Here is a 27,579-nt window from a genome sequence, read left to right on the forward strand (position 1 = left end):
AGGAGCTGCGAGCACGGCGTATCCAGCTGCGGCCACGCTCTCGGTGCTCCTACTCGGTGTTGCTGCGTCCCTGTTCGTCGCTCGGTTAAATTGTTGATTATGTCCATTCTGCTCGTTGACTGCAGATTATTCTTGTTGGGCTACGTGTAAATTAGCGTGTGGAGGACGAGCAGGGGTAACCGGAAAAATAGGCCGACGAGTCGTTTAGCACTGTGCGTACGACTGAGCACTTGATCGACTGCCTTTGGTGTCGTTTTCGAGGGAGTCGCTTGTGACATTAAGACGCAGCGCGTGGTGATATGTTACGTAAAATAAGTAGCGATGGCAGATAGACTATATGCAACGATATATAGCGACAACAATGGACGTTCGTATGCGGAAAGAATTTCTTTGTAAGATTCTCGTTCAATCTGTCAAATCTCTATAACGTATAAAAATATATTAGTTAATTAAGTTGACGATACTTTGTACATACTACATATACTTAATACTAGATTTTGCTAACTATTCAAATTTTTAATATCAAACAAACATTTAGATTATAAAGAAAAAATATACATTCATTGCGCACCACCTACAGTACTAATTCCCATTAGCCATTATATCAATGTTAATTTTTTATTTAATACTATATACTTTATTATTTTATATATATATATTATTAATATATCTTTTATATGTATATTTCGTAAATAATAAGTCTTCTTGTTAATTTCAAGATTTAATCTGTACAGTGTGTGTAAAATTTTTATGTTACCCTGAAATAAAAATCTTAATCATCAAGCTCTAAGAATTTTTCTCATTGTAATAATAAAGAAAAATAATTGACGTTATATTAACACCACGCAAAAATTAATGAATTTAATTAGTTATTATAACAGTAGTATTAATTAAGTTAAATTAATTGTAATTACAAAATTGTATATATGTATCAAATATAAACATACATATGCTAATTCATAATCCATTTGTGATACATGGATCGTCGTCATGATTACGTCGGTAATTTCCATCGAGCGGAAACATTTCGGACGAAAGTAGGTACCATAGGTAATACAAGAACGCGTACACCCGGACGACTTCCTCGCTCCGCGTGGTGCTCTGGTGCGAGGAGGGGCCAAATGAGACAACCCGCGCGAATGACGCTCAACTGTACGAGAGAGGAGAAAGGCTATCGTATTTATGCTGCCCTGATAATGCACGGCCTACGTACGGGATGTGAGCACGCACCGCACTTCATTGCGGTCAAAGAACTAGAAGAAGAAGAATATGTAGGTGCATATAGATGTGTTATACACGATGCAGGATCGTCACCCGAGATAATGCGCTTCTCCGCTGTGCGTTTCGATATTCATTCACCGAAAAAAGAATAATAATTACCAAATATATATATATATATATTGAGTAAAATAATTTTAATCAAATGTTCCGTTAATGCAACTAAACATAATTTTAAATATTTTTTTTTAATGTTTAGTAATTATTAGCAAACTGTTGATTATATTATTATATTTAGTAATACTTACTATTATATATATATATATCTAGAAAAATCAAATTTTTTATAAATATAAATAAAATTTTTTATAAATTATTATGTAGTCGGTTCATATTTCGATCATATTATTAATGTTGTAAGATGCGAATACGGAATATTCTGTGATTGATTTAATTGTACTTAAAACGATTTTAAGTCTTCACTGTACTTAAAACGATTTTAAATATAAAAAATGACTATAAATGCCGATCTACATCTACACACGAATGTCGAGAGAACAATATTTCATCTCGCCGCGAAGATGGACAGACGCGCCTCTAACCTTTCCCTATCCAAACAGAATTAAATTCTCGGTTGCAGTTTCCACGATTTACAATTGAACAATTATGAAAATACATTTCATAATTGTCCAATTGTAAATCGTGGCAAAACAGGTTTCGTAGCTTAATGTATTAAGTTTAACGAATAACAATAATAAATAATAATTAATAATATAACAATAAATAAGAATAATACATTATAACAATAATAAGAATGTTTTTCGAATAATCAACAGTCATGATATGCGAACATTTAGACAAGAAACATGCGCACCGAATATACTCCGCTATATGTGCGCAATTTCATGCGTCAATGTACTTGTGATTCCATATATGTATTCAGCTATTGTGTGTATTGTTCCTTAATTTATTTGTCAGGAATATTTTATCCAACATATTTACATGTGCATATCCACGCAGAATGCAAGTCATCATGATGACTCTAAAATGATGATTGAAAGTCACTTTTCAATCAATTACGATTCATATTAACGTCATTTTGATGTAACGTCATTTTGTTGTTCTGTCTTGGGTAATAACAATTTCATTTCATTTGTTACAATGTTTGTTACTGTAATAATAATAATGATAATAATATATGTATTCATAGACAGCTTGATGTCCATTTATGACGTATCGAGCTGCAAGGAACGTGTTAATTGGGCGTGGTCCGTAGTAGCATCTTTTGAATGAAACCTGTATCAGGATACCACGTGGCCTCGGAGCACACTTCCGTTCTCCTTTTTTCTACGACGTTATTATTATTGTTACTATATCAGTCGTGCGTTCCGTTCTCCCCTTCACCGTTTTATAAGCATTCAATAACGATCCCCTTTAACCGAAACGAGCAAGAATGGCGAGCCCCCGACGACAACAACATCAACAGGATCTCATCTGCTCGCAAGAGCATGGGGACTTCGCGAACGAGCTTCCGTAAGGAGCATATGTTCCTTTGCTCCGTACGTATTATATCTCGCGCTTTGGAATTCCGTCTTGTTCTCTCAAAAGCGACTCTCAAGTCGCAGATAATATTTTTAATTGCACGTTACATGAAAAACAAGCGTCAATAATATTTCGGCAAAAGAAATAAAACGGAGTTAAAATCCTTAATTGAGATTTGCACACTTGTATAAATTCGCTTGCATTATCTCGGCTACAAGAACATTCGTTTCATCAACAGACTTATGCGGGGTTTACAATAGAAGTCGTATAGCAGGATCTTAAGTCGTAGAAAATTGAACACAGTCGAATATGAGAAGAAAAATCAACTGTGATTGTGGTCAATTTTCTACGACTTAAGATTCTACGATTGCTATGACTTCTATTATAGATCCCGCATTAACTCTTCGCCTGGATGGCACATAATTTCTTATTGCGATTTTGCACTTTTGAGATGTATCCAAGCAGAACAACAAGTCATCATGACATCAAAATTATGTCAAAGTAACTCCAAAATAATCATTAAAAGTCAATTTTCAATCATTTACGATTCATTTTAACGTGACTTTGACGTTATCGTGACTTCCCAGACAGCACAGAATATGATAAATATTTATTAATATTCATTTTTTTAAATGTTATATAGATATTTCATATATATTTTATATAAAGCTTTATTCGAAATATTATTAAAATATAGACTCTAAATATTTTTTGCAATATTTATGATAAATATAAATAAATATTTTTAATAAGTATTTTTTAGTTGGATTATAATGTTTCATTAAGTATTTTCATAGCATTTACTATAACATTCATAATATTTCATAATATTTATAATAAATGTTTATGACCTGTGCAATCTAAGAGACCACAAAAATATATTTACAAAATATTTAAAATAAATCTTATATGTATTTATAAATATTTTATAAATACCCAGAGAGCACAAAGTCATCTAAAAGATAACTAAAAGATGACTAAATTGTTATAAAGATATCTTTTAGTGAAAGAATATAGTCAAGAAAGATCTCTTTTCGTTATCTTTTAGTATTTTGTGCTATGTAGCAGAAGTTTATAAGAAAATTTGTCATCCTCAGAAGGAGATGAGCATATCTAATTTATATTACGGCTACTTAATTCTTCAGCTAATATTTATGCGAAGATCAATTAATTGTTCTCGACGGGCAACTCTCTGCTCGTTCGACGAGCCGAGCTCGTTAAAGTGGCCCTTTCCTTTCGTAGATGTCGCGCGCACAGAACAACCGAGACGTTAACCTACTCGTAGCGCATGTAAGCCTGATAGGTGTGAACCACGGCGCCGCGTGCCGACGCAACCCATTGGACCTTCGAAGGAGACGCTACCATTGCGTCTCGTTAATCGCACGACGTGCGGTCGCCACACGCGAGGCCGCGGCTACGACAAGACGCGGCGCGCCATCCGCGAACGCGCGGGCGGGAGGGAAAAAAAAATGGCAGCGGTGGGATTCGAACCCACGCCTCCGAAGAGACTGGTGCCTTAAACCAGCGCCTTAGACCGCTCGGCCACGCTACCATTGACGAGAGATCGATCTCTTTTTTGGCTGTTCTCATGTGAAATATTCTCGAGGAAATCGGAGCGCGTTTCGTCCTTGATCCAGTTCGACGCGATTATGGAAAGGCAAGAAACGGAGGGAAACGCGAAAGAGAAGCAGATTCCATATTCTTGAATCTATATATCGTATCTGAAAATCTATAATATATGTAACGTATAGTGATAGTATTTTTGTATGTGAGTCTCGGTCCACAAAGCAAGATTGTGGATCTAGATTGATATTTTTTGAAAATAAGAGCTGGAGCATAGATTCTTACACAGTACATAACGCATAATGCATAAGAATATTCCTATCCATGAAATAAAAGACTGATTATTGCTTGATTTTCTTATGCATTACGCGTTGTGCAAAGGTCTGTACCCTGGCCTTAAGGCTTCAGTATCTCCCGACTTTGTAACCTTAGCGATAATTACATTCCCGTGTTTTCAGTAGTGAGCACTTTCTTATTTATTCTTTCGCTCTTTGTCCGCTTTTCTCCCCTTGTCATTTCTCTGACAAAAGAATCTGATGTCATCTGTTTCACCCGTGAAGGTCGCGTATATGTGCGCGAGTAGTGTACTGTTCCAAGAACTAAATATAAAAAAAAAAGTTATTTTTCTCGTAGCGCGCTGAAACGTGTGCTGTGTTTTATAGAATTTACAGCTTTATTTTTCTAAAAAAATACAAGACTCCTGTACTCCAATTCTGTAACTCTTAAGCGGGGAGCACAGACTCTTGCATAACGTATAACGCATAAGGCATAAGAAATTCATCTAATCAGAGTTCTTTATTTCATGGAAAGGAAGCAAACGAAGGATTTTGATTGGTTCATTTTCTTATGCATTACGTGTTATGCGTTATGCAAGAGTCTGTGCTCCTCGTTTTAACGATAAATATCAGTATCGTTATTTTGTTACACAACTTTTTTTATATATAATACTTCCACAACAATATGGACTATCAAAATAATTATGTAAGACGCTCAAACTGCTAGAAAGCTAAAATATTTTGCAACATTGCTTATCATACTTGAGATTCCTATGTAATTATTTTAATAGTAAATAAAATTATTTTGTTTAAACAAAAGAATCAATTACTTTACTTAATTACTTTACTTTAAAAAAATGAATATTAATAAATATTTATCATAAACATTTTGTGCTGTCTGGGTAATAACAATAATTCAAATTTGCAGATGTAACATAAAAAATATAATTGAACGAGTTCGGAAGATTAAGTCCCAATAAAATATTGGGAAATGAGACATTGATTCCGATTATCGTTTTCGTTGATTGGTCGGCATCATTCCAACCACAACATACTCCCTACCTGCGGACATTCCCGATGGATTGCGCTTGTGTCTGGAGTAAGTGGTGAGTAAGTGATCCATATATAGACGCGCCCCTACGTTCCACCAACACATATGCGCACCTGTCACGCATATATACGCAGCGCGACCGCGGTGGAGCGCACTTTTTGTGCTTGAGCTTGAGCTACGGTGGAGAGGCTCTGTGTACGGAGTACAACAAAATAATTTTCCGGAGAGGAGGCCCGACGAGACCTGAAGATCCGCCATGCCTGGACGCCCACTTTGGCAGGTAAGCGAAGCGCCATTTCTTGAAATCGGAGCGCGATAAACGGGCCGTATCGCCGCGTCTCTCTTTTCTTTAATGTGTCGTCCATTTTCAACTCCAATTTGACGATTATTTTATTACATTTTATTAGAAACATTTCATCCCGTAAATTATATTGTGAAAAGAATAATGTTTTGCAATTATAAATAGGAATAAATAAATTTGACAATTACTGTATTTTACGGAAAAAAAAAATATAGTTAATATAATTAAAAATATTTAGTTGTGAGCAATATAGAAACATCATCCGAGTTATCTTTATGTGATAGGAATGGTTGATACGATTTATTTACTTTGAGGTGTCAACTACATCAATGTAGTTAGGCGCGATCTAGTTGTGACAACCAAAACTTGGTTGGGAGATCATTTACTATGAATAAGTCATATGTGTCCGTATAGTTGCGTCAATCATGACATTATAAAGCATGATGTATAATAATAAGAATTAAATTATTAAAAAGAATTTCTTGTTACATCATGCTATAAATTAAGTTGCAATTTTAAAAAGCAAAAGCGACTCACCACTCTTACAATTAAAAATACGTATGTGTGAAATGCCATCATTGCTGCAACATAACCTAACCTAATCATTGTACTATGGTTCAAGCAACCACATAGTTGCTCCATATTTTATTATTTAATCTGATTGGCATCACCAGATTTCTGTGTAGACCAACCATACTGTTTTTTCCGTGTATATTTAATAAATATTTAGTTGGCAGTATTCAACTAAATATTTATTAAAATTGACTATATTTTTTTTTCAGTGTACGATTTTACAATATTCTACGATAGCTGTTTCTTAGATTAAGGACAACTCTATTTACAGATTAAAACGTTAAATGCTTTTCATTTACTAGTTCAATTATTTTATGCTATATATTAAATCTTATTGTTAGTTGAAAGCTTATACCTCGTTTGATAACACAAATGACAACAAAATACTTCTCTATAAAAATAATAACACTAAGTAAGAGATTAAAGTTGCGAGAAAATTACGAAGAAATATATTAGAAAAATTTGAAAAAAATTAATTTTTTTTAACTTTTTTGAATTATAAATTTTGTGCGTAACAAATCAAGGCGTGCTTAAAAACATGCATTGAAATTAATTTATACGATTAATTTTTATTTGGCGGCAGAAATTTTATAAATATCTCGTAAACAAGATTCCAGATTACTCTACTTACTGCTCTTACATATTTTTAAAAGCCTCCGAAGGTTTGAAGAAGAGACTTTTCTATTTCGAAGCACTGACTCACACTTACGTCAATCCGTAAGATTTTCGCCGATTTACGTATTAAGGCGCTCCTTTCAACATTATGAATCATCAACCGAGATTTATCATCGTTCGTGTTCCCTTTAAGAAAGCAAATAATTTTCAAACGTACTGTCGAACGAGAAATTATTTAAAATACGCGCAAATAATCTTCTTCCGAGTCTTCTTTTTAATATCAAATTTCAAGAGTAAACAAATCTTTATGCAATACTATGTAAATCACGCTAGTAGATCGGTAATTAATGATACAATAAAAATACTATAATCATAATAATTATATTGATTACATATATCAACAAAAATTCTTTTAAAACGCCAGCAATTGCTGACGAGGAACACGTAAGAGATTCTTTTCTCGCGATAGAGCGAGAATTTCCAGAGAAACTCCATTTCGGAATAAAGTGATATTTCGTGACCTGGGTCCAGCAGCGGTCGCCGTGTATGCCACGGCGATCCAGAAATAAACTGAAAGGCACTCGGATTTGCCAAGGAAAGCAAAAGTTATATAGAAATTAAATTTTACCGCGCCAGAAACACGCACGTTGGCACGAAACGAACTTATTAGCTTCCAGGAAAAACTCAGAAAAGCGTGTCACGGATGACGTGATCGCAAGTTCCTGATTTATTTACAAACAGTAGATATTTTTATACCAGCGTGGGTGCAAAGAATAGCACGACGCGAGGGAAGATAGACCGCGATCATGGAAGATGGACACAGAACACAAGAAAAATCTTTCGTTTGATATGCGTTGCAGCGCATAAAATAAAACACAATGACAAAACACTATGCGTTTTAAATCCAAATACATGGTATTTTGTTTATTGAAAAAGTTTGAAACTAGACCATCTTCAAGTGTTTAAAAAATAGTGATAAGAATAAAACGTTTTAATATCTTAAAATTAAATGCTTCTTTTTATTTTTAGTGTGCCCAACTAGATTTCTTTCTAATAATTGACAATTATGCTATAAAAGAAAAATATACGTAACAGATGAGAAATACGTCGGATTTTATTTTAAAAAATATCAAATTCTTTATATCGTACCTTTTTATTTGTAAACTATTATATTTGCGTTAATAATTGCAACTCTCCTCAGCGACATTTTGATTCAAGATGGTATTTCAAGTTTAATTTTATTACCCTAGAATTACTAGTGTATGAATATTACATGAAATTGGCTTAATTCCAAATGCAATGTATTTCTAAGGCAGTATTTCTAAGACAGTTTCCTCGATCATTACATTCATTTGCCTTAATCGTTCGTACCATTAGCATAACTTTCCGAAACTTATTTAGTCCATATATTTCCATGACGCATTTTAAAGCAGTGATAAATTTTACTTACAGAATAGATTACGTAAATTAACGAGAATGAGACGGAAGTTACAGAAAATAATGTAATTTTCTGAAAGATGTATATAGATTCATTTATTCATAAATTACACACGTATATAGTTCGAATAATGATACAAATTTGTAGAGTCTTGCTAATTTATAAAAAAAAGTAGAAATTTATAAAGTTTAATTTATATAAGATAGATGCATTTATGACATAATTTAAAATCGCAAAAGATTATAAAGATAAAGCTGGTAATCATATTGTAAAACTTAAAAACTATTTCTAAATAGTATCCTAAATTTATAAATATTGATTGGATCTTTTGACTGTTAGTAATATAATGTTGAATTGCGTGTATGTGTCATGTAGTTTGTGTTTATGTGTCCATTTAATTGTGTAAACGGGACTATATTGTATCTTTTAATTTTTAGTTTATCTCTTTAATATTCATATTTTCTTTGACACATTTTATTATATTAACGTAATAATTTATTTCGAAATCGGCAACGAATACGAATAATGTATTATATGTAATTGCTTGTATTTGTATAATATACTGTATTACGTTTAATATAAAAGTTCCGTGTGATTGTATATACATAAAAGTTGTTCGTGTAGACGATACATTGTTTGTGTATATATGTAATGAAATTAGGATTTTTCATAAAATATAAAGCGCATCTATACGATATCATAAATGACACACACAGACAGAGGAGTTCGGACTTACATTTACATGCAAACTACAACTGTTACGATTTCGTATAAAAAATATATTCTTCCATGACTAGATAGAAAATTAATATTGCTATACATTATTAATATCTGATATAGAAAAAAGATTAAAATAATGAATAAAATTAATAATGAGAATTAAATAATAAAAAAATTAACTGTTAAACATCGATATCTAAAGATTGACTAAAAAAGGTAATAAGTGAAGTTAGTAATAAATATATTGTAGAGATGCGTATATATTCGCGACAATATGAAAAAAATGATTATTCTTATAAAAAAAGTAGTATCAACACAAATTATTCGATCTCATTTATGCCAATAATAATCGATGATAAAAAACAGATCGATGTTATTTGCAACTTTTTATGGACTTCATGAATTTGAAAAATATACTTTAAAGCATAATATCCTTATTATCTCGCACACATATTTAATACGCGCGGTTAAAAATGCGATTTATTTTAATGTTTTTATTGTATCATACTCCGTGTTCGATAGTCTAACCAGTCATGTAGACGTATATGATACAGATGTGTGTTAATTCATTTCTATAAAAAAAATTTACATATGTCGAGTATTTCCAAAGCCACCGTGACCAGACTGACTGGCACCCTTATTATACCCCATCTGAAGACCCAGGTGACCCTCGCTAGCACGAAGTTGATCTTCAGTGAAGGCTCTTTTGTTCTCTTCCGCCATTTTCGGTCCTAAACTTGGCCCGGTCCAGTCATGTTTCTGCGTCTATTACAAAAACATTTACTCCAATTAAATTTCACAAATACTTATTAACGATTAGAGATGTAAATGAACTGTGGCAAATTATGTCTGTGCTATGCTGATTTTACATGCATCAAATGGAAAGTTTTAACTCTTTTCCTTATATATAAAAACTTTTATATTATTTTCTATATTTAAAATATGTAAAAAGTATTGTTTATTTTTTTAAGTTAATAAAAGACCTGATATTTTCTAAAAATTTAAATATAAATATTCGTTCCAATAATATTCGATCGAAAGTTCCTTTATTATATTCTTTTTCTTTATATCACGTAAATATATTGTGAATAATAGATATTTTGTTAGCCTTAATTATGATTTTAATAATCAATCAAACTATTATTTCGAACTACTTACGAGTCTGCCTAAGGCATATAAGCAGAGGGTGACTTGAGGGATGTTGCGTTTCTCGAAGAGATCCGCGGTTTGAAAAATTTCTTCTTGCGGGACACCGTAGTTTTTGATCGCCGCTTGGAATCTATTGACAGTAGTAACAAATATAAAGTCTCATAAAAATCGTTATGCGAAGTAAGATAAAGGAAGATAGTTTTCTCTCGCTTACCTTTGAATATTTTCCATAAGCTGGAAATTGGTGCCCTTACTTTGAATCTTTTTGACTGATCCGGGCGCAAGTTTGTTGATTAAATTACAAAGGATCACACCATCCTTTAAAATGTCATCGTAGTTTCCTGATGGGAGCTTCTCGCCTAACACAGCTTCGATCCAGCCGAGGACCTCGGCTTCCTGTTCTTTATTACGAGCCTGAAAGGATGTAATGTAACTATAATATACATATAAATGAACTTTTCATACAAACGCGTATCACAGCGATATTATTTTTAACATTATCTTTCATCTCATTGCTGTCTAATCCTCATTTTTACCAACGTAGATTAACTTTAATTTCTGTTGAATTTATTCTTCATCTTTTTCTAGATTTTCTTTCTAAAAATTAGAAAATAATAAAGAATGAGTTAACCTCAAATTAAAATTAATCTATACATTAGAAATAGGCATAAAATTTTTTGTAGAAATTCCCACGCGGACTATGCATGTGAGCATCGTAAGCACTTAGTGGATGTCTTAAAAATGACTGTATCAGAAATAGACCGCGGTGAGTAGCGGTGTAGGATTACTCGCGTAAAGTCCAACATCGAAAATAAAATACGGCGACTGATGTCTTGGCTTTTACGAAAACTGGTAAAACGGTGTTAAACTATCGAACATCTGTCTCGCTCGTCCGCGTGAAGTTAATTTATATAAATTGCAATTTTGATTCACATATCTACTACACTAAAGAATTCTCCGAAGGGATTGATGCATAAGTTTTTATGTTAAGAATGTATTATTATAATATATTTATATTATATTATAAATGTTATTATTTCCATAAATAATGATATTATATGTGCATTAAATCTTCGCATAAAAAATAATAACAACATATATCTATTTCCGTATGATTGTACATTAAAAAAATGGTTTAGTAATAAATAATGTTACCAAACCATTTGATAACACTTACTAATATATGGATAAATATTTAGGAAAGTAAAATTATTTTTGGTTATATTAACCAAACGTTTAATTGGTATTATTTCATTTAACATTTGGTAGCTATTATCTCTTTTTTTAATGTAATTAGTTCCTCTTTAATCAGACACATAAATTTCACAACAATTTCACGGCAAATGTTTCGTGAAAAACGAATAACATCTTAATAGCTTTCACGAGTTCCGAATTTCTAACGTTCACACGAGACGATTTATGACCCGAACAGCTGCCTGACGTAAATGGAATCTGGCATCTCTCAGTCGAAGCTATAAATCAGTATTTATAGCAAAATTAAACGGCAACTCTAAAAAGCCGTTGATTCGAAGCGGATTCGGCGTGCGATAAACACCGTTGTGATTGTTTCGCGGCTCGCAATTCGCTCATCCATGCGATATTTTGGGAGATGTTGTTTAGATATCGACGATATAGATACAATGGACTTATGCAATTTTGTAGTAACATTGCGATCGCCGTTTGGGAAGCGCAGTTGCACAAGTATAATCTATATCTCGGCCATGTGGTTTCAGCCAAAACTGTTCCGAATATAATGAAGGCGACTTTAATTGAGCGCGATTGATGTGCACGATATATTATGATTCGCTCATGATTGTGCACGATAAATGCACGTGTAGTTATTTTCAATCAGTTATGCTCGTTTCTACCAATATAGATTAATTTTAATCTCGCGATTCAACTTACTTTTTGTTTTTTAACTCTTAAGAACTAGAAAAAGATGATGAGTTAATTAAACCAAGACTAAAATTAAACTACATTGATAGAAACGGATATTAATGTAATTATTTTTAATTTGACAATATAATGTATTACATTTGTTATGAATGTAACATTTATTAACAAAGTAATGGTATTGCAAAGCTAAAACTTGAATTTATAAAATCGGAATTGTGTAAACGTCGAGCAACAAAAAAAAATTTCTTTTAAAGACAGAATAAATATAATACGAATCATGTCCATAATAATCATGTTCTGGCAAAAAGTTGGCAATTTTCGCTGCGCTGATGTTGGCCATAAGATTGACGGTAACCCAAACAACACACAATATTTATAAAATATTTATAAAAAATATTTATAAATATTTATAAGATTTATTTTAAATATTTTATAAATATATTTTTGTGATCTTAGATTGCACAGATCATAAACATTTATTATAAATATTGTGAAATATTTATTGTAAATGTATAGTAAATGCTATAAAAATACTTAATGAAACATTATAATCCAAGTAAAAAATACTTATTAGAAATATGTAGTTATATTTATCATAAATATTACATGAAATATTAAGTCTATATTTTTACTAATATTTCGAGTAAAGCTTTATACAAAATATGTATAAAATATCTATATAACATTTAAAAAATGAATATTAATAAATATTTATCATAAATATTCTGTGCTGTCTGGGAATGTCTTCGAATTTGTATGCCGCGAAGCCGCGTCGACTTAGAATTTCCAACTTCTTATCTGCAAAGTGTCAGACCGGCCGAGGCAACGTGTTCTCCGTCGCATCCACTCGAGATGATATTTTAAGATCCATTTTCAAGGGGAGCGGCTTCCGTTCGTGCGAGCGCGCCCTCGCCGTTTCCGAGGACGTTTCGACGTGACACGGACGCCGCTCACTAAATTTAAAGTTGAATTAGATGGGCCCTCGTAAGATTCACATCTTTAGCGAATTGGTTGATGATAAATCAAGTCGCGCACCTGTGCCGACTTGATTTGTTGCCAACCAATGCTGGAGTGTGCATCGGCGTGTTGCCTCGACGCATGAATCGGACATTACAATCGAGGGTAAGGTAGCGGACAGAATTCAGGAATTCCACAGGATTTCCGCATACGCGGGATTTCATAAATCCAGAGCCATTTATGTAATAAATTACGATATGAAATAAGGCGATATGAAATTGAACCGTATAATGATTAATTCGAACATGGAGATGATAAACGATGATCGTTAAATAAACGAATAAAATGAGCTAGGATGTATTTAATAATGAAAAAAGGAAAGGAAATGTGTAAATTTATCCCAAGCAGAAAAACAAATCCATTATGATATTAAAATGATGCCAAAATGACTCCAAAATGATTAAAAGTCATTTTTCCATCATTTCCGATTCATTTTAATGTCATTTTAACGTTATCGTAATTTGTTGTTCTGCTAAATCTATTATTTTAATAAATCGGCTATTTCAGATCTTTATAAATGCACATAACTTTTTAACCTTTTTACTTTTTATAAATGTAATATTTTTTAATTTTTTAAATAAACAGTCTGTCTATATCTAACGTATTAACAGATATATAGACGAATAACATTGATTTTTCAAAAATGATATAGTTTTTGACAATAATTGATAATTTAAATAAAGATTAAATAATATTGCAAATTTTTTGTGTAAAGAAGACAAAAATAGTTACTAAGCTTCTCTGTAACAAACCGCGCCCAAATTTATTGAAACTCATCTTTATATAAGCTACCCATTGATTCACTATACATTTGTTTTGGTTCTATAGCATTTTGAGATAACATTGAAGAGTATGCGTTGCATAACGTTATTTATGTTAGGATATAAATACACCGGATGTAGACTAGAAAGACATACATCAAAGAAGAACACTGACGTAAAACGATGTATCAAAATGATGGATTGAATCGCAACCTTAAATAAACGTAAATTAATAAGAGCTACGAGCCAATTAATGATATATTTAAATATTAAACAGACATTTCGATCTTTTGTCAGGCCATCTTCAATGTTTACAAAATTTAGAAAATTAAACGCAACTATAACTACGGTAGAAGTTATACGTTAAAAGCTTTTGAATGGTCGATAGTATCGGATTGCTATAATTAAACAATAAAAATCATATTTTTATAATCCATATCGATTACAAGATATATTCATAACAACATTACAGAATGTTAGTATTAATTATTCCTTTATTTAAAAAAAATATGTGAAAGTTCTGATCATGATTTTCACGTTTCATCGATGTCAAGTCATACACTGCGTATTATTTTACTTGTATAAAAAAATAGATGTATATTAAAATGTGAGTTTTTTACTAGGAATGTCACATTAGGATCAAATCGCGATTAATCGTCACCGGAGTGTAAAAAAAAGAAGTAACGTCTCTCTTAGAAGGAAACGTACCGGCATTCTGTTGCTGCGTTGTTTCCTCGACGACGATGACTTTTCCGGATTGCGTATGACTTTGAAACTTCGATGATGTCGAGTAGAAACTAAATCGGACGCCGCGCGTCGCGACGCTATATGGCATCATCCCCTCCGCCGATACTTAAGTGTTTTTGGCTTGTTGCCTAGTTTTTGGGTGGGTATTCCCACACCCCCGCTCGTAACCAGATTTTGACATCGCGGCCCTATTTACAGGACGCGGCATGACCCTAAATTAAATTACGATTCACGTTTGGACAGATCCGCGGGAAAGCTCTTGGCATTGCAGACGCATCGTATTTTATATTATATTTTATAACAGGCACTAAAAGCGACGAAAACAAAACGGTGACAGACGAAGATTCCGGTAAGAAGGAAAAAACGAAAACCAAATAAATGATTTTATTCGTAACTTCCAGACGATATAAATTTCACGTGTGAGATTTATTAGAAATATGAATAAGTTTACACTAAAAAAATATCCTAAATTTTAATAAATATTTGTTTGAACAGTACTGACTAAATATTTATTAAAAGTAAACATATTTATTTGGTAAGAATCATTAATTTGATTTAAGATGATTAATTTGACATTTTTTTATTGAATAAATTTATTAATTTTAAATTTTCAATAGTTAGTACTATTTATTTAAATAAATATTTATTAAAATTTAATAATTTTTTTCCAATGTATCTATGAAATTAATTAAGAGATCAATATGTGCATAAGTGTACAAATGTATTTTTTTCCACTTATGGAGGCTACTTTTAGCAGAATTTCGTGATTTGACAGTCAGAAAGTTTTCTTACTGACAGCTGCATGACATCTGATGTCGCACTCTATTTTTAGTGTACATACACGTGTGTGCTATGAATCTTAATCTTAAATATTCGAGCGCTTTAGCGTTAATTGATTAAATAGTTTAAAATGCATAAAGGATCAGTTCAGCAACTCGCAAGCTTATATACAGCTTGCATTATCGTGTTCGGTTTAGATCGCATATCAGCCATTATTTTTGCACTTACAATCAATATAACACGTTTAAAGAGCGACAGAAAGAGAACGAATTAAAGATATAGTCTTAAAAATATTTAAACTTCATTTTGCACTTTAAAAAGCAACTTAAGATGTTTTCGCGAACATTAGTTTATCGCTTAATATTGAAATAGATAAAAATAAGACATTTACCTTCAATAGGGCATTTATTTTTACAGAATTGTCTAAATAGATGAACAAATAGCGAGATATAACAAGAAGCAAACTCAAAGCTGCGCATTACGAAATATCGCTTGCGACTTTTAACGAGTTCGTCATCTTATGGAATATTTCCGCGAAACGTAAAAAATTCGAACAAGTGGGTGCAATTTGCCGTGTATGTTTAACATACGTGGACATTCGCCAGATGGAAACGCCGATATGTGAACGTCATAATTTCTGGACTTCGTCCACTTCGAAGGGTGATGCCACCGCCGAGTTTAGATTTCGTCAATCGTCGCTGTTTCCAAGTAATACAACGGATCTGCGTAAACGTCTGGAGCGACTTACTGATGCGTCCGTCTGTTCGAAATATTATATATAAATGCGATAACAAATGGCACGTCGTCGATAGTTTCCCTCACAATAAATGATCTGTGTAAATCGTGAGACATTTTAGAAATATATTCTTGGGTACTGTGACGCGATAATAAATGTACAAAACAATAGACGTTTGAAAAAAAACTTATAGATATACCCAGACAGTACAGAATATTTTTATGACAAATATTTATTAATATTCATTTTTTGAAATGTTATATAGATATTTCATATATATTTTACATAAATCTCTGTGATAAATCTTTTTTTATAATTATGTTCAAAATCTAACTCGTACTGAAGAAGACTCTGTGAGTTAAAACGTTTTGGAATTATATTATTTATTTATTAATTAATTAATTAAATTGCAATCTCTTAAACACCTTGATTACTTGTTTTTGGTCGTTATTAAAAATTTTGATTGCTTTGCAAATTATCGAGCGTTATTATATTGTTTATTCATAATAAATGTTTATGATCTGTGCAATCTAAAACCACAAAAATATATTTACAAAATATTTAAAATAAATCTTATAAATATTTATAAATATTTTGTAAATATTTTATAAATATTGTGTGCTGTCTGGGTACGAAGTAGAATAATTTTTTATTTTTCACAAATTATTGTCAAATTATTTTGCAGTAATTAAAATCGAACATATTGCATCGAACATATTTCGCTTTATATTAAAATATATTTATTAATAAAATAATCTGTGCTAAGAGTACAATAGCATTAAAATCTTAATTAATTATATGTATAGTCCAATATAATAATCGTTAATATCTTACATATAATCATTAATATTTATATTATAATTTCTCTAACTAAATTTATTTAGAATTAAAAGACATAATTTTATCACTATTGTTACTCTAAGAGAATTTTTATTTATCCCAATATTTTATATTCTATAAAATATTAAATAAAAATCTGCAGAAGAGACAATTGAAAAAATTATATCACAATAACGTGGAGGAGAGAAAGAGAGAGAAAATGAGTAGAGCGTAATGAAAGATAAAGATGACGAAACCCAGACCACGCCGTTCGAACACGCGCGTTCTCGAGCGCGTGTAACCTCCTGCCGTCATGCGATCCTGTTCAGATATATTTTCTTGCAAATACCCGGCTACCTTATCTGTTAACAATGGCAAATTTTAAACACGTGGAATGGACGCCATGAACGGGCGAGTCCACTGCGCAGTGTGCTGGACCATCTCGGCGCGTCATTTCGGCAGCTGGCCTCTTAGTTTCGAAAACGTACGCTACGTGGAGCGCACTCGATCGACTTTCTCGTCATTAAAATTGCTCCACCACTACTATGAATACGAGGCCGGGAGGAAGCCTCGTCAGCTTTGCGCAGTGGCGATATCGTAACCAATGAGGTTCTACCGAGGTGCGATTATTGCTAGTTGAAAACTTTTACCAATACCCCGCCATGACGATGTGAAATACCATCGGCTACGGCAATTTTTGAAAGTTTCTGCGGAAACTGATTATCGAATTCAAACTTAAAATATCCTTAGAAATAGGGGATGTTATCTCTACGAATTTTATTTGATAGACGAGAGGGGACTGTCTTTATTAAGAAGAACTTTAGACACACTCCTGCATAACATATCCTAATTTTATTTGTGCTATTTTTAATCTGTTGCATATTTTTCTCAGATATTTTATGATATTAAATTGTTTAAATGAGAGCCTTCGTTCTACCATTAAGCAAAATAAAATATGAAACAAAATAGGAACATATATTAATTTAATAATAATTTTGAGAATTAAATTCTTTATAAATAAAAATAAAATAAAATTTTCTTCAACTTATATCTTAATAAAAATAATTCGATATTAATACTTTATTAATTGCATTATTATGAAAGAAATACTGAAAATTCAATGATAACGTTTCAATATAAATTTAACGTTGAACATAGTAATAATAAATTAATTTTACATATAATTAATAGTAAATTAATAATAAATATTAGAGTATAACTATTTTTATCCCGATACTTAAATAAATTCAATTTTTATTACTTTAGTTCTATTTTTAATAATAAAAGATAAAATTGTAATAATGTCATTATCATAAATAAATAATTTGCACTTTTGTAGGAGAAACATAATAAATATAAAGTTGTACTTTCTATTAAAAATATCTGTAAAATAAAAATGTATTTTCTCATTAAAATTCTATAGGTATAAAAAATGTAAAATTAATTATATTTATCTGTATTATCTCTACGTTATCAAATGTCATAAAGCTATTTCTCTGACTAAATTCTTTTTAAATTGATAAGAATTAAATAGCATGTGTGTCAGCTTGAGATCGATATTACAGAGATAATAAAAATTTTCAATATAACATATTTCTTTTTAAAAATAAATTTATAGTTTTTTCTGTTTTCTAATTATAAATTTCTTTCTAATTGCAGGTTGCTGGCAAGCGCGAAGCAAGCCAGGAAGCTGAAGCCCAACAATGGATGGAGACTGTAATCGGTCGAAGATTTTCACCTGGTGAGTCTTTGCATATAATAATTTAATTAATATAATATTTCATTTTAATTCACAGAGAAATGTTCGTCCAATTTGCACGTCGTATTGCAGCGTATATATTTATACGCTGTCGTTTATAAATTTTTGAAGAAGCAAACAAATGCATGAATTAATATTATTGGCATTATTATCCTGTGATTATTATTTTTCATATTTCACGAATTAACAACATGACTCTTAAGATTTATTTATTTATTATAAATTCGATGTAATATAGTCTTATAATTATATTTATGGAAATAAGTAACAAGTTGTTGGATAATAATTAGTTGTTTATTACTTTTTCGGAATATTATAAAAAACAAACGGCACTTTTATAGAATAATTTTCTTAATATTCTTCAATGCGTTTTTTTTTATTATTAAAAGTGAATACAGTTGACAGTTTTATATAAAAGCCCTGCATTTATATATAATAGCTCTATAAACGCATATGAACTCCTGTTCCGCGTAGGTGACGCGAATCCGAAAGCCTTTCGACGTTTTCATCCCCGTCGGGACGATTTAACTAAAGGGATGGAGAGAAGCGCATACCGTATCTAACTAGAATCACATAATTGCCGGATACAAATGTCAGGTCGCGTGACGTCGCAAAGGTTAAACTTCGTCGAGGTCAGTTCCCCCGTATAGTACATCATGTGATCGAAAATGCAACCGGCGACGAAGGTACTGCTCGCTGCAGAACGGTATTGATTTCGAATGTTTGGCGGTACAACCTTGGGTATAACTGATGCAAAACGTACCGTAATACATGAACGTTTAAACTCACGTGTTACGTAACCATTGTCGTAAGTCCTTGAAATCGTCAAAACCGCGTTTGAAAAAGTATAGAGATAAATACAAACGTGTAAATGTAATTTGCATGTAAAAATTAATCGTGTTTCATTGATATTCGTGTTCGAAAAAAAATGTCTGTATTTTTAATTACAGCGGTATTTATGGCTTTTCATTTGTGTTTATGAAATTCCTTCTTAATTCGTATAAGGCTTGTTAATAAGTACATGTGCAACGATCGAGCCTTCATGAATTGTTTATTCATTGACTTGAATAACAATAAAAATTCAGCGTGATTAGGGGCCTACATAAACATACATTGTACATAGGAATTGTGTAAACAATTTTTACGAGATTACTGAACTCTGGCCGAACTGCTAGGGGTAGTTCCACCCTCCTGCTGCGTTATACTCGCCTGGCAAAACGCGCGCTTTGTTACGTCATTGCGAACCACCCTTATCGACCATGCCTCGGCAGACAACCCTCGATTCGACATACATCCCTGTTGCGACAAACACGCCAGGCGTCGACGCAATCGGGATGATTATTTCACGTACTTTTGCGCGGCTCCGGCAAATAAATTTTACCCTTTTCTTACTAGTTTCTCACTTATATCTAATATATATATACGAGTAGTCTGTTAAGATAGATGCAGTTTGATAAGTGAACTAAAGGTTGTACATTGCAAAATCATATGAAAAATCAGTATCTTAATCATCATATCGTTCTTCACAACACTATATTATGTTCGAAAATAATAGTTATAATTAACAATCTCTAAGTGACGTGTTATTCTCGAAACGTATAACAGTAAAATTGCATAATATAAGTGAAATAAATATATAAGTGAATATAATTAAAATAAAACGTCACATATGAGAAAGAAAAAGGGAAAGCGTTATATGAGAAAGAAAGAAAGAATTTTTCTTTGTGTCATTTATTAGAAAAACTTTTTGTTTGTTAATTGATCATTGTTTGATAAACTCAAGAAGGGTTATTGAATAAGGAATTTAATAATATCACGTTTCCGGCGTATTTAAATAAGCACGAATCGAAAGAGGGATTCTTTGTGACAAGCTCAATAAATTTTTAGCGGAGGTTCTCATTGCTCCTAAGCTATCGCAAGAGCTCGTCATCGACCGGCCTTTGCAAACGCAAATTCGTTTCCATCACGTTCGCCAAAATCTTTGGGTGCGCAGGAACTTAAGATGTATCCGATAATGCTGATTATGTCGAGTGTTTAGATTTAAGCCTCCACCTATGACTGTCATCCTGGTTGTGCCGAGAACGCGATGGAGGTGGCCAAACGACGAAACCACCCCCACTCGGGTACATGATTAATCCCCACTGGGAACCTTCAGTACTTAGTCCATCTAAGTGGGGGTCTCCTCGGCTCACAAGAAAGCTCTCTTGAACGAGTGGCAGCCTGATGTTCGTGAACCTAGAGCTACCTGTCGGAAATACACGGGACATGAGCGTAAAAAAAAGAAATCCAATCTGGTTTCTAGATTAATCCGATCACAATACAGACAATTTTGCGATACGATTAATTTTCTGTGACAGTACATAAACAACGAGAGAATTGTCTCCTGGAATTTACCGAAAATCGTGATAACCGTGGGATAACATAATATTTAAAAAAATTTTATATAATTCTTTCCGATTTATTAATATTTTCACTTTAATAAAAAACATACAGTAAAATTTCAATAATTTAAAAAAATGTTAAACAGTTTATGATTCTTTATTGTTTCAAATAGAATAGATGCTAAATAGTGATAAACATATAAAATATCTTATACAAATTTTACAGTACAACATGATGTATTCAACCTGGCTTGGTCGCTTATGATAATTTTACCATGCAATATGATAATTAATCAGCTGTGTTCAATGACGTTTTTATAATATCTTTAATAAAACACCACTAAAGTTCGCTCATTACTAAACATTATCGCCGATAGATAAACGCGGCGGAATACAATTTTCTGTGTTTTAAAAACCAAAATAGAATAAAAGGCGCAACATTACGAGGTCATTTACTGATTCTAAAATTCGGTTCGATGACAAATATAACTAAGAAATGTACTTTAACAGTACAATTTTTAGTTGTAACAGTTGTATGCAAAAATTAATTCGCGAATCTTGATAATTCCAAGAAGTTATATGTGTTAAAATATAATAATATAATGGCAATCTGTGTTAAATGTTATGTATAAATGTTACGGCGCGCATTGTAAATATTTTGCATTAAAACAATTTACAATTTGTTTGGTGATTTTTATTATGTAGTTTATAAAATGTATATTTTGTATATATTTTCAGAAATTCTTATAATAATAATAATAATTAGTAGGTTGCCAAATTGTTCCACGTTTATCACTAAGCATGGTAAAATTTCTGACGAATTTTGCAGTAAAATCTAATGAAAAGTTCTCTTCGTAAATAAATTTCTTAAATCTTGCAAATATATGTATATATATGTATGTATCGATCTGTGACTCTATTTATATATTTCTCCTCTTTATTTTTATTCTTTCGATATTATTTATAAAATTACACTTTTAGAATGATATGTTATTAATAAGCATTATGAATATTTCAATATTTACACGAATATAAATTAACAGAAGAAAGCGATGACAATCGCAAATTGAGAGATAAATTATCGTGAAATAATAAGCCGTATCGCAAAATTATTCACTAAAGATGACAGAATTATTCCATCGCGAAAGTCTCATTTATCGAGTGCTAATTCCTGTTAGTATTGCTCCAGTTGTACCAAGATGTGTAATTTGAAAACAAAATTCCAAGAATTATCAATTTTAATAGACTTTAAATGTACAAGACATCACGGCACTTGAAGTTCCAGCAGAATTTTATGCCTTACATTTTTAAATAGAGTTTCGGCTGCTACTTTTTCAATTTTTTAGTATAACAAATGCGGAACTCTTTTATTTCTTTTCATTTTAAAAAAAAGTTCCGCGTTTTTTATACTAAAAAATCAAAACTGAAAATATGACATACTAACTTCGCGAATTTAGTACGACACTTCCTCTTTAAAATATAAGAAAAAGAAAAATATTTTCACTTATATGGTGAATTTGATCACTCGCACTACACTGGATCAGTGCATATTAAAAGCCGCTTTACATAAAATATCTCAATGCAGTGATACAATATGATCAACTTTGACAATGAAATGATACATACATATATATTTTATTAAATAACGTGACAATATCATTAGATAGTTAATCGTTCAAAATATTTATATACTTTTACATTTAACTTTATTAATTTCATGTAAAGCAGTTTTTAGTATGCACTGATCTAGTGATCGAATTCGCTATTAGTCACAAGTTATAAGTAGTCAACGATATAAAACGACTATTGATATTATCTAATATTCTTAAATTATTTCCATTCATCCATCCCTAGAGAAATAACGTTTACGCTATTTCGTCTACTTCCTGCTGCTCTGGTGCTTTGAGAACGCGTATTCAGTATTCACTTTCGGACCCCATCTTCGGCGAAACGTGTCTAGGGGTGATTTGGATCACAATGAACGTTATATATGTTATAGAGCACGTTCGAGCTCTACGCGAGGATGCGAGCCGGATAGTCGAAGCTTTTGATGTTATTGACTCGTTTAAAATTGAACTTAAACGATCGCGATGCAATCACCCTCCTCTCACCGCGCCCCGCATGTTCCTGACCCACCCTAGACACTGGAATCCTGATGCACGCGCGGCGGGAATTTAATGGGAATTTCAAGGTATCCCAAGGGACTTCCAAATACGGATGGTAGCCTGTTCCCGGAAGCTCGCCAGGCATGCTTGGCACGATCCTTGTCTGACGGCTCTCAATTGCGAAATATCATATTAACGACTTCGTCGCGACTTGTCTTGAATATTAATAATTGACACGTATCGTAGAATCAAGTTATATTTGAGAGCTAATTTAGCAATGTTTATATTACGTATTTTATTAATAAAAAAAAATAATCAGAGGCGTTTTGTATTTGCACATTCTATTACACTTACCTAATTAAAATTCCTCCGTGTTAATCGCAGATAAAATGATATAACTTTGACATCGATATCTTTTTACGTAGCAAAGACACAAAAAGATAAAAATGAATAAATAATCAAATGATGGTGAACAATGGAATATATACGTTGATCAAATTAATATTGGGAAAATGAGCAGCTGGAAACGCTCGTCTTTTTATATTATCAAAATTCGTTTTTATATTAATTACTAAAAAAAGTTCTTAAAAAAGTTGATTTTAGTTTAAGTGGAGTCAAATATTTCAGAATTTATTTATCATCGTGTATATACATTGATAGCGTATTTTCGCAGACACGTGTCTCCGTCACGCCGATCCCGATAAATATTCTATTTTTCTTGTGTCTTACGTTATTGCCCTCGGACATTAGAGTCGATAGTCGACGATGCGTATTGATTTACCGTCATCTGTACATCATGTTACGTCGTAGGGACGCTGGCGTACCAGGGCCGCATACAGCACTCTGGATGGTCGTACCTTGCTCTATACTAGTTTATGTGTCACCTCTCCTTCTTTCACCTCTTAACCCTACTTCTTTCGCGTATAATTATCGCCTTTGTTTGCGAGGTACTTTACTTGAATGGCGTTCACAATGGACGACCGATAATTCTGACCAGCACAACTTCTTTCTTTCGAAACGCAGAAAGAGATGCAAAGTTCTATTTTCAGAATTCAGTTCATCTAAACGAGGTTGTGGCTCGTATAGAGAAAATTGCAATTTATAATATCTTTGTGATTATGTATACTAAATATGTGATAACGTGTAAAATTGAGTTTTGCATATGACTGGACAGCACGGAGCGCTGTTTAAATTTGATTCGCTCGGAATTTCACTGTGCACTGCAAAACTCGATCTCGCACAAAGCTCCAACGTGCTCAGCTTCCCCTCGACCCGGAATAATCTCAGAGCGATTTGTATCAATGTGAATGCTGCTTAACGCCGCGATAATGTGCGCGCGACACTTCCAAAACAGAAGAAACGTCAGTCATCCGTCCGTCACGGTGGCGTAAGTCGTTCGGGTGCACCAGGGTACCAGCAGACGTTTGAGGGATTTATAGGGTGTCCCGCCAACACCCGTCGTCGACGCGACGGGTCGATTCGCTAAATTACGATCCTACGGCTGCGTTACGTCCTCTCTTCCTCCCTCACTCATTTCCTCAGTCTCCGGTGACCGAGCGAGCGTTACCCTCCGGATGCGATCATCGAGCATCATCGAGTACGTTCTCGTCATATGACGTGGCGTGACGTCACGGAAGCTCATGCCTACTAGGGGAGCAACGCCGAGTAGTAGATGAATTTATGGGGATGAACACGTTGTTCCATTTCGCACGGAGGACCCTGGTAAGCTTCTCTCTCGCGCGTCGCGAGGACCCCTGGCGAGAGGCCGAGGAGGGAAAGGGGGTGTAAGGAAAACTCCTTCAATATGAAAAGAAATCGCTGGGCGACGAGCAACGAGGGTCGGCCAATCACTCGAGGACGGCCCGCGAGTGTCAGTTGTCCGTCAAGAGATCGTCAATGACGTCATTCCGAGACGAGCCTACCAGGATTACAGCCCCGAGCTAGATTTACGAGCGTCGCACAATCAACAGGTGGTTCGCCGCGAATTATAGGCAATGCAGGCGCACGCGCGCATTAGGGGGTAGGAGGAGGGAGCAAATGCTACGGGGACATGCATTGCTATCTGCATGCTTTCTTTCGTGTCGGCGTAATGCGGTGACGACCAATATGAAATATTAATGCGAAAGGAAAATGCACATCTAACAGTGGTCGAGCATCTCATTCGTTTAAATTGATTTTTATGTAATATATATAGATAGATTTCTAGTCGTTGAAAGTTTGACGTTTACATGCCTAATTATTATATTTCATCGAAGACAACAAATAATATATTTTTTCAATCTACGTTATATATTCACTTATACGTATTAAAAAATTTTTATTTTCTAATTTACATTCATGTAGATTTAATAATAAATAATAAATAGTAGAAAAAAATTAAAGAGTCTAATGTCAACAGTTTTTAAAACGTTTTCTAACAATAACTAAAGAAATTAACGTGAACATAAATTAGAAAAAAAAATTTTTAGTAGAAAATAAATATCTATCAACTATATTTAGTAGAAACTAAATATCTATCAACTTTAATTATGAAATATGTTTAAATCAGGGTTGGTAAAAAACATGTTTTTAACAGTTTAAAACATGCTTAAACGTTGTTTTTAATATGTTTTATACATATTTTTCTATATTACTGTTTAAAGTGTATTTAAAGTACTAAAAACATATTTAAAAAGAAAGATAATTTTTTATTCTTAAAAAAAAGCATTAGTCTTTGCTACCAATCCTGGTTTAAATTGATCTAATAGATGAGAAATAGAGATAAATGGAAGATGAAGAGCGAATACATCTTCCCAGATAACAAAAAGTCTGCAGTCTTCTAGCAGACTGTCAGCATATTCGAGCAGAAAAAGACGGCAGTCTGCCATCAACTACGTCCGCATTAAGCTTGTGTTCTGTTAACATCACCTATCGCGACATAATGTGAAGGCAAATTATTGGCAGAAACTGAGCAGGTCCTGCCGACATTATTTGATTCTGTTATGTTTTTTTTTTAGCAGTCTGTCAACAGTATTATGTACATTTAATTCTGTAACAATTCTGTTGCTATTTTGTTGGCATAGTGTATAGCAGACATTTAAAAAATCTGCTTTTTACAGATTTGGCTATCTGAGTTAATGTATCATCGATAATTCTTGTTTCGGGATGTATATTAGAAACAAGATGAAAGTGTGGCGGGAATCTCGGATTCTGCGTACAACGGCGTTGAGTTCCCGCGAGACCTGTTGCCACGTTGGCGGTCGTAAATTCAAGCGCAGGATGTTGTCCTGGTGAAAACCGTGCCTGTGACGTCTTTATGACATGAATCTGACATTTAATCGATACGACGGTGACGCAAGCGCGCACGTCGCGTCTTTTTCTCTCCAATGAATTTTCGTTCCGGAATAAGCTGTCAAAAAAATTTACGATATCATTACTAACAAGTTGCAAGGAACGTCGCAAAGTGCATTTTACACACAATACAACGGACTTGAAAGAGAGAATTATTGTAGAATAGAAATATAACTGACTATATATTCTATATGAATTAAGCTAGATTTTCGCAAGCATTAATTTTTCTCCTTGCCGGTACTTAATTATAAGCACGATAAAGAACTAAGAGCAAAGATAATTGCTAGACGTTTAAAGCACAAACAGCAAGTTTCCGATGACCAAACGATAATACTGACGATTAATATCGCCGATGTTCAAAGAAGTCGTCGTTATCTAATATATTTCCTATTATAGAAGACGACGGTCTCTCGGATATTAGCATATCTGCGGTTTGACGCGTTTCTCTAACGTGAGACCTCTCTCGGTGTCCGTAGCCGGGAAGACACCGAAATCTTTCGATACACAATTCATTACCGATGGCGTAAAAAAATTTTGATAGCCGCGGACGGCAACAGGATGCATCGGAGGCGTACTATCGATTTCACGTCAAATCCTCCCAACATGACGACCGTGACGTGTCAACGTAGCAGGATAGTATCACCCACGGGAATAGTCCCGATCCGCCGATACATATTTGTTGCGTTCCGGGATTTTTTTCCGAAGACAGCAGGAAGACGCACGGCGTCTGAAAACGATCAGGCCACCATCACGTGCGGACCGTTCGCGGGAAGAAAAACTGGCAAAGACGACGTCGATGCCGC

At 33.1% G+C, this 27,579-nt stretch overlaps 2 protein-coding genes and 1 non-coding gene across 3 annotated transcripts in view; 1 reads left to right on the top strand and 2 right to left on the bottom strand.

Moving 5' to 3' along the window:
* Positions 1-4,230: 4,230 nt before the first annotated feature.
* Positions 4,231-4,312, bottom strand: TRNAL-AAG (transfer RNA leucine (anticodon AAG)). The gene has a single exon. It is a non-coding gene; the product is annotated as a tRNA-Leu (tRNA).
* Positions 4,313-5,784: 1,472 nt separating this feature from the next.
* Positions 5,785-27,579, top strand: part of LOC108725562 (muscle-specific protein 20) — a 41,834-nt gene continuing 20,039 nt past the window's right edge. The window contains exons 1-2 of the mRNA XM_018452656.1: positions 5,785-5,929; positions 18,861-18,942. Coding sequence (XP_018308158.1) covers positions 5,906-5,929; positions 18,861-18,942 — 106 coding nt within the window. The 5' untranslated portion in view covers positions 5,785-5,905. The remainder of the gene's footprint in view (positions 5,930-18,860; positions 18,943-27,579) is intronic.
* LOC108725563 (muscle-specific protein 20) lies at positions 9,658-14,933 on the bottom strand. Its single transcript, XM_018452657.1, has 4 exons — positions 14,828-14,933; positions 10,660-10,859; positions 10,455-10,575; positions 9,658-10,061 (listed from the first exon to the last, which is right to left on the bottom strand). The coding sequence occupies exons 1-4, from the start codon at positions 14,831-14,833 to the stop codon at positions 9,882-9,884; spliced, it is 507 nt and encodes a 168-aa protein (XP_018308159.1). The 5' UTR covers positions 14,834-14,933; the 3' UTR covers positions 9,658-9,881.

The sequence above is a fragment of the Mycetomoellerius zeteki genome, unplaced genomic scaffold (assembly GCF_001594055.1).
Source record: "Mycetomoellerius zeteki isolate Tzet28-1 unplaced genomic scaffold, Tzet1.0 scaffold35, whole genome shotgun sequence".
NCBI lineage: Eukaryota > Metazoa > Arthropoda > Insecta > Hymenoptera > Formicidae > Mycetomoellerius > Mycetomoellerius zeteki.